Here is an 8,600-nt window from a genome sequence, read left to right on the forward strand (position 1 = left end):
GGGAGGGCAAACTACGGCCCGGGGGCTGCATCCGGCCCTTCAGATGTTTGAATCCAGCCCTCGAGCTCCTGCCGGAGAGCAGGGTCGGGGGCTTGCTCCACGAGGCTCCCAGAAGCAGCAGCACATCCCCCCTCTAGTTCCTATGCGTAGGGGCAGCCAGGGGTCTCCACACGCTGCCCCTGCCCCAAGCACTGCCCCCGCAGCTCCCATTGGCCAGCAAACGGGGTGAATGGGAGCAGCAGGGGCGGCGCCTGCGGACAAGGCAGCACGCAGAGCTGCCTGGCCGCGCCTCCGCGTAGGAGCCAGAGGGGGGACATGCTGCTGCTTCCAGGAGTTGCTTGAGGTAAGTGCCGCCCAGAGCCTGCACCCCTGACCCTCTCCCGTGCCCCAACCCCTTCCCCATCCCTGATCCTCCTCTTGCCCTCTGAACCCCTCCGTCCCACCCTCCTGCACCCCAGAGCTCACCTCCACACCCGCACTCCTGCCCCAGCCCAGAGCCCCTTCCTGCACCCTGAACTCCTCATTTCTGGCACCACCCCAGAACCCACATCCTCCAGCCAGAACCCTCACCCCCAGCCACACCCCAACCCCCAATTTCGTGGGCATTCATGGCCCACCATACAATTTCCATACCCAGATGTGGCCCTCAGGCCAAAACGTTTGTCCATCCCTGGCCTAGGGTTTCGCTGGTTCCCCACTCTCGTACTTCAGGAGAATTAAATTCCTCCAGCTCCAAAGGAAACAACTCCTGGAGACCCAGCTTCTCAACCCCAGCTTTCAGTCAGGGCCAGGCAGAAAGAGCAAGGAACGGGGACGCACCATCATCGTTGGTTCCCATTAGTTTCCCCCCCTTCCTGGTTCTGTTTTGCCATCTAGCAAGGCCGTTCTCAGCTGCCTCCAGAAGAGGTGCCTGCTTATTTCCCTGTCCTTCCACTCGAGGTAGGTGTTCCTCTTCAGGTAGCGGGACAGCCCCAGCTTACGCCTCAGCAGCACCTTATCCACTTCCTCCAGGACAATCAGGATGATGCCAGCTCTGCCCTCCATGAACTGCCAGGACTGGGCGATCTCAAACTCAAAGCTGCACCACTTGCTGTCCATGAAGTGGTTGGAGATGACGGCGATGACTTTCCTGCTGCTCAGGAAGCCTTCGTGGATGATGTTGGAGGCGATGGGCACCCCTGGCGTGAAGTCCCGGTAGTGGAGGCAGAGGTGGAAGGGGGGCACTCCCCGCTCCAAGGTCTCAACCAGCTCCTTTCTCACCCACTCAGTGTCCTTGCTGGAGTGGATGACAAAGGCGTCGTAGGTGTCGCCCCTGTCCGCGTACCGCCTGCACCCACTGAGCAGCACCAGCCCGTAGTACAGGTTGAAGTAGTATTTGTAAATGAGGAACAAGAACACAGCTCCAGCGAGGGCCGTGCCCACATAGACGGCCACCAGAACGGCACTGAGTTGGCAGGAGGAGAGGTCAAAGTTCAGCACACTCGCATTCTTCATGTGCTCAGGGCTGATGCAGACCATCAGCTCGGTGCTCCGGAGCAGCTCCCCGTGCTCCTGGGCCCACTTCAGGAAACTCAGGTGGTTGCAGGAGCAGACGAACAGGTTGTAAGAGAGGTCCAGGTGGACCAAGCTGCTCGGCAGGCTCTCCTGAGCGTTTTCTGTCAAGACAGTCAGCTGGTTGCTGCTAAAGTCCAGGACAGTCAGGGCCTGGAGAGGCTTGTAGGCTGGGTGGTCAAAAGTCAGCAACTTGTTGTGACTGATGTTTAGCGTCTGCAATTTACCAAGGGAAGAAAATGTGCTCAGAGACACCTGTATCACTTTACAGCTGGAAACATCCAGGGTGAGCAGCTGGGTCAGGTTCTTGAAGCTGTCGCCCAGGTTGTTGTCCTTAAAGGAGTTGCCGGCCATCTTGAGCACTTGCAGGGACGCTAAGCCACAGAACACATACTGGGACTCGACGTGAGTGTTGGTGTAGGAAATATCAAGGTAGATGAGTTTCCCCAGGGAGACGAAGACAGGGATGGTGCCAAGATTATCCAGCTTTGAGTGCTGAAAGTCCAGAGATACCAGCTCATGGAGCGGCAAGCCTCCGGATACGCTGATTATGGAGTTGAAGCTCAAGTTCAAGTGCTTCAACTTTGGAGTCCCACCCAGGTGAAAGGAGCAGCATTTGATGAAGCTGAGCCGGTTCTCACTCAGATCCAGGACCTCCAGGTTATCCAGATCCACAAATTTCTGCTGGAAGCCAGTGAGGTATTTGCTCTTGGTGATCCGAAGCAGTCTCAGCTCTTTGAAGGAGGACAGCTTCAGGGCAGGCACCTCACTGAACTTGCAGGTCTTGCATTCCAGCTGGTGTATTCTGGAGGCAGTCGGGACTGCTGACACCTGGTTGAGGTAGAGATCCACCAGCCGAACAGTGGAGGTGTTGACCAGGCAGTCGAAGAGAGTGTCTGTGCCATTATTAAACCTCTTGAAGCAAATGAACACAAACTCCTGCAGCTGCACCAGACACAGTCCATCCAGGAGCCCATTACTGAAGTCCTCCACTCTCTGAATGTTCCTGAACTCTCCAAGCACTAGTCTGTGGACCTGTAAGCCAGCAAGGCCTTGGATGCAAGCCTTCATAACATTGGTGTTCTCAAAACAAGCCCTCAGAGACAGCTCATGAAGATGAATCCCCTCAAAGGAGCCCGGCTGAATATATTTTATATCATTGCTAGACAGCACTAATGTTAGGTTGAGCCCCTTCTCTCCTTGCAAAACATCCAGGTCTCCTATGGAGATAGATGAGATCTTGTTCGATTGAAGGCTCAGGAATCGGAGAAACGTCAGGTTGGAGAAATATTTGGGGAGCTTCAAAGAGTCTACATTGTTCGTGGCCACATTCAGCTCCTGCAGAGTATGTAAATGTCCAATGGGCAGGTCAGCTAGCGAGGATATGTTGTCTTCCACAGCTACCAGCTTCTGCAGGGATGTCAAACTATAGAAGGCTTTTGGTCCCAGGTGCCAGAGGGGATTTGCAGTCAGAATCAAGGTGAGCAAGTTAGGAAGATCCTCAAAAGCATAGTCTTCAATTGTCTGGATGTGACATCTGTTATGCAAGAAAAGAGAACAATATACATGAAGCATTATCACTTCTGTCACATGCACATGGGTACTGCGTTACTGCGCTGGGTGCAGACGCCGTGTCATTATGCCAGGTGCAGGTGGGTATGGAGCATTACCAAGCTAGGCAGCTTTGCAGACACAACCTTATCAAACCCAGGGCAATATTATCACACCAGATCTATGTGTGAACACAACATTATCGCCCAGAGATGCAGACCTGCCCAACCAGACAGAAAGAAATCAGCTTAGCAGAAAGGAAATGAATGCTGACATAGAGAAGACGTCTCTCACATCTCTTCTGCCCTGCCTAAATCTGGAATTAAATTTGAAAGCAAGGGATTTACAGAGCTGTCTACGGTGAAGCAGAGTGCAGGCTTCCTTTACCGCCTCTCAGTCCTAATCAAAAGCACCCATTGACATTCCAGGGTTTCATCACCACCAAAAGGCTTTAAAACAGAGGCCGAGCTTTTACAAGGCACCTAGGCGATCTGGGTACCTCATTCCATTTCATTTTCATGGGAGCTTGACTCAATTTCCTCAGGCAACTCTGACAATCTCAGCCTTCGTTTCTGGAAGGAAAGGAAACCTTAAACTCAGAAGAGTGCTGCAGAGTTACCAACAAGCCATGGGAAGACCCTAAATCTACATCATGGTGTGGAATGTTGTATGTGGCTGGATCTGCTTGGGGCAGTCTGCAGGATTTGAACCCAGAACCTTCAGTGCTAAAAGCATGATCCTCTATCGCTTAAACGAACAGACTAAAAACACCACAGCGGGAAGCCGTAGCAGACTCATAAACCTCTTACGTGATTCAGGCATGAAATGTGGAAAATAACCCACATACTCCTAGTATGGGTTACATGCGAACCTCCCCTAGGGAACCTCACCCTGAATGTCTAAGGTCTAGTGGGGTTCAAACCCCATGTTGGATACCCATTCTACAATAATAATACTATCTTGCTCTCCTATAGTGTTTTACATCCATAGATCTATCTCAAAGCACTTTACAAAGGAGGACAGTATCATTACCTCCATTTTACAGATGGGGAAACTGAGGCACAAAGCGGTGACATGACTTGCCTTTGGTCTCCCAGCAGGCCAGTGGCAAAGCTGGAAATAGAACCCTGATCTCCTGAGTCCTCATCTAATGCTCCATCCACTAGGCAACACTGCCTAAAGGAAACTTTCCCTAGAACAACTTGGAACACAGCTTCAGCTCCTAACATCCGGAGAGGAAGGAAAGGCCGACTGCTCCTCTAGGCAATGAGAGTTAGTGAGGGATTCGCGTGCAGGGATACAGCGTTCTACCCTGAACCTCAAAACCTTCATGCTGCGGCTCGGTCTATACTTAAAATGCTCCTGCGCTCCAGTGTAGACACTCACTACAAACGGGAGGGGTTTTCCTGTCGCTGTAGTTCATACGCCTCACCGGGTGGCAGTAGCTATGGACTGGTCTACATTGGACTGACCCAGCTACGTCACTCAGGGGTGGGAACCATCCACCCCCTGAGCGCCGTAGTTCAGCTGACCTCAGACAGCGGTAGGTCGATGGAAGAATTCTCCCGTTGACATAGCTACCGCCTCTTGGGGAAGTGGATTAATTACGCCGACGGGAGAACCCCTCCCATTGGCACAGACAGTGTCTACACTTGAACTGCTGCATTGACGCGCCTGTGCTGCAGGCGAGCTCAAGAGGAGAGAAGCCCTGGGCTGATGGAAGAATTTTTCCGTTGACCTACCCCGGGGGTCAGCTGGCATTTCTGTTTCGCAGAGGGGTGGATTTTCCACTCCCCTGAGAGACGTAGCAATGCCCAGGTATGTTATCAGCGTAGATCAGCCCTGAAACAGCTCATTGGGCTGGAGGGAGACGGGCACAGGAACAATTTTTTGTAGTGGGAGTGCTGAGAGCCATTGAACCAAACTGTAAACCCTATTTAAACCCCCCCAGCACCCCTAGTTCCAGCACCTATGGACAGGCCCCGTAAACAGCTATCTGAACTTAAAAGGGAATATCCTCGACAAGCACAGCAACATTCAGCAATTGCTCAGCCCCGGTGTCGGATTTCTCTTATGCTCAGAGCGGAATTCATCCCAGAGCCGGTATCATAGAATCATAGACTATCAGGGTTGGAAGGGACCTCAAGAGGTCATCTAGTCCAACCCCCTGCTCAAAGCAGGACCAATTCCCAACTAAATCATCCCAGCCAGGGCTTTGTCAAGCCGGGCATTAAAAACCTCCAAAGAAGGAGACTCCACCACCTCCCTAGGTAACGCATTCCAATGCTTCACCACCCTCCCTCATGTGAGGCCAAAGGCAGCACTTAAAACTACAGCTCAGATCTCATGTGAGCCTCTAGCGGGTGTAGGGTCTGAAATGGGCCATCAGAGCTGGAGAGAATTCCATCATCAGCGGAGATGTGCCAGTAAGTACATGGTCTTAATTACCGCGCAAGCTCTGTGGGGTGGGGAGCTTTTCTTCTGATGTGTCTGTAGAGTGCCGCGGGTACCAATGCCTCTATGTAAATAATAGTAATCATTATTATTAATATAATTCACCACTCCCATTGAATCTTTAAAGTGCAGTTCAGCTCTGTAGGAGTGGTGTCACTGGGTCTCCACATTCACTGTCTCTAGGTGATCTCCAGGCTCAAACATGCCCTATTTACCACTAAAAAGATGCCTATTTCTTCACCTGCAGCCCACAAAACGCCACGTGAAACTTGCACTGGGTACTATCTATTTTGTGCACAACATAATGCAGGTTGTGTAAGACAAATATGGGCTTCACTTACTTCTGTGACACCCCATCGCCTCCAGATTATGTCCTCAGTGACGCCCGTGCAACTGCTTTACTGCCCACGTGCTCTCAAAACAAGGGGTCGCTGACTGGAACTCAGGAAACAACTCTGCTGCTGATGCACAAGAAGGAATGGACTCCAGCCCATCGTCTCTTAGCAGAGTTGTCTCTGACAGTCTAACAGAAATAGTAAAGCAGAGCGCACCCAGGGAGCAGATCCTTTTAGTAAGAAGGTGCTACCCTCTGCACAGTCAACTTTTTAGAGCTTCTGCCTGGGCATCCACCAGTGAAATGAAGTGCAGGAGCTGCACCTTAGAACAGCATCATTGTGATAGCACTGGGCATGAGCCTCAATTAGGGTGCAGGATTAGAACTCTTTTTAGCCAGAACCACCCTTTGAGCCACACAGACACAAGAGCAAAAATAACAGTGCCTATCCCTATGTCAGCGCATTGGTGAGTCGGAAACAGGATCAATCAATGTGAATCAAAAGCCCTGTCTGCATCCAGTAGGACAACATCAATGTGAAAGGTTCCGTACCTAGTGAGGTCCAGAAACCTCAGTGCAGGAACTGCTGAGAAATAATTTGAGGTCAGTGACTCCAGTGGGTTGAAACTCAGATCCAAATTCTGGGTGGAAGGTGGGATTTCATCTGGAACTCCAGAGAGGTTCAACTCCATGCATCTGTAAGTTACGTTGGTGGTCTCCTGCAATATTCACAGAGCCAATCCACAGATTAACATCTAGATTCCACAAAGTGCTGGAAAGTTAAACCATCAGAAAGCTAGAGCTTGCAGGCTAAATATCTCTGTAACAGACAGATCCTCTGGGCCGCACTGAGCAACCGGAAGCAACATCATGTACAGTCCAAGCATCTGCATCTATTCTTGTAATAGCATTTCTGCTTCCCAAACCAATAACCAATATAACTGCAAGTGTAATCAGGTGCAAGCCCTCTGGATTGTGCCTATTTATATCAGAGGCAAATCTGGACCAGGGGGGAGGGATAGCTCAGTGGTTTGAGCATTGGCCTGCTAAATCCAGGGTTGTGAGTTCAATCCTTGAGGGGGCCACTTGGGGATCTGAGGCAAAATCAGTACTTGGTCCTGCTAGTGAAGGCAGGGGGCTGGACTCGATGACCTTTCAAGGTCCCTTCCAGTTCTAGGAGATAGGATATCTCCATTATTTTTTTTTTTTTTTTTTTTTTTTTTAAGACCAGATTCTATGTGACGCTGGTAATACACCAGGGAACAGATATGCTCTCAGACAGTAATAATCCTAAATCAGCATTAGACTTAATTCTTACAGAATATTTAACTTTATTTCTTATAGAGCTCGTTTATTTATAACGGTGATGTCTGGAAACAACGAACTCAGCATCAAATTGCTGACCAGTGGCTGCAAAAACAACTCTGCGACATATTACAGTAACAGCCTAAAATATCACAGCTTGCAGGAGTAATACTACAGGGTCTGAGGTCTGGTCTGCACTGCAGAGTTAGGTCAACCCAAGACAGCTTATGTCAACCTAACTAGGGAAGTGTTCACCCTTAAATTTCACTCCCACCAGCACACCTGCACTGCTACGCCGACTTAATAACTCCACTTCTGCGAGCAGCGTCGAATCAAGGTTGATGTAGTTGGGTCGACACAGCATCAGGGTAGACACCGCGTTGCTTATGTCGACTGTTACTGGCTTTCAGCAGCCCTTCCACAACGCCCCACGCTGACTGTACAATCGATACAAGTGCTCCTGGTGAGGACTCGCACCGCCGACACAGGGAACAAAGAGCAAACACGCACAAGCAATGTAATTACTACAGCAGCTGTATGCTGACATAAGTTAGATCGACTTAATTTTGTAGCGTAGGCATGGCCTGAGTCTATTGCTGTAGGAGAATGGGATCCATTGGCTTCTCCTGGGGTTAATAACTGCACCTTAGCAATACCAAGCAAAGGGAAACAAAGCTACAATAGGTCAAAGCTACTTTTTCAGTGCTGGGAGCTGATTTCCATGGTGGCGTATGCTTTCTGCAAAGCTGCGGAATACTGCTGGCAAAAGACAATACACCCCACAGGAAGATGAGCACCCAGCACATCAGAGAGACAAATTTCACAGGCTGGGGAAAGCTGCTCTTGAGAAACAAAAGGATTTGGTTATTTAGAGATCACGTACCTCCACACAGGGGTTGAGGCTGCTGGCCGTTAACTGCAACAGGAAAAGCGTGGCCAAAGACTGCACAAAACAGGTTGAAAAAGAGAGAGCTTCTCTCCCGAACATCTTCAGGAGGTGACCATGCGGTGGAAAGAACCATAAGCGAAAATGAAAGATTCTAGCAGGACTCTCACCGGACCACCAGTGCCCAGAACCTGTTCCCAATGACAAAGGGAGGATGGGGAAGTGAAACTGAAAACAAGTCGACTCTGAGACGTGCTCTGAGAACAACACTCTTCCGTTCAGTTGCTTGTAAAGAAGAGGAAGTCACAGGAAAACATGACCTCATGGGCAAGAAGCCCAGAGGCGCCTGGGTCTCGTCAGAGCAATCATTTGATGCCTCAGCTTAACATGGAGTAAAAAGGGAACCCCACCCCTTTGGAATTCATTTTTCCTGGGAGAGAAAAGGCATCCATCCCACACACTAATACATCTGAATGCACTAGGTGCATCCGGTGTTGGCACTGGGTTTACCCTCACAAC

The 8,600-nt window shown here is 50.4% G+C and overlaps 1 protein-coding gene across 1 annotated transcript; it reads right to left on the bottom strand.

The window, feature by feature from the left end:
* Window positions 1–680: 680 nt before the first annotated feature.
* TLR4 (toll like receptor 4) lies at window positions 681–6,594 on the bottom strand. Its single transcript, XM_054007736.1, has 2 exons — window positions 6,443–6,594; window positions 681–3,088 (listed from the first exon to the last, which is right to left on the bottom strand). Exons 1-2 carry the CDS (start codon window positions 6,580–6,582, stop codon window positions 838–840), a joined length of 2,391 nt encoding a protein of 796 aa, XP_053863711.1. The 5' UTR covers window positions 6,583–6,594; the 3' UTR covers window positions 681–837.
* Window positions 6,595–8,600: the final 2,006 nt, after the last annotated feature.

Source organism: Malaclemys terrapin, chromosome 17, assembly GCF_027887155.1.
Source record: "Malaclemys terrapin pileata isolate rMalTer1 chromosome 17, rMalTer1.hap1, whole genome shotgun sequence".
NCBI lineage: Eukaryota > Metazoa > Chordata > Testudines > Emydidae > Malaclemys > Malaclemys terrapin.

Excerpts from the sequence above, each read along its gene's own strand:
- TLR4 (XM_054007736.1), bottom strand. The coding sequence starts at position 6,582 with ATGGAGTTGAACCTCTCTGGAGTTCCAGATGAAATCCCACCTTCCACC. Across the intron at positions 3,089-6,442 it reads AGGTTTCTGGACCTCACTAG|ATGTCACATCCAGACAATTG; the intron begins GTACGGAACCTT and ends CTTGCATAACAG.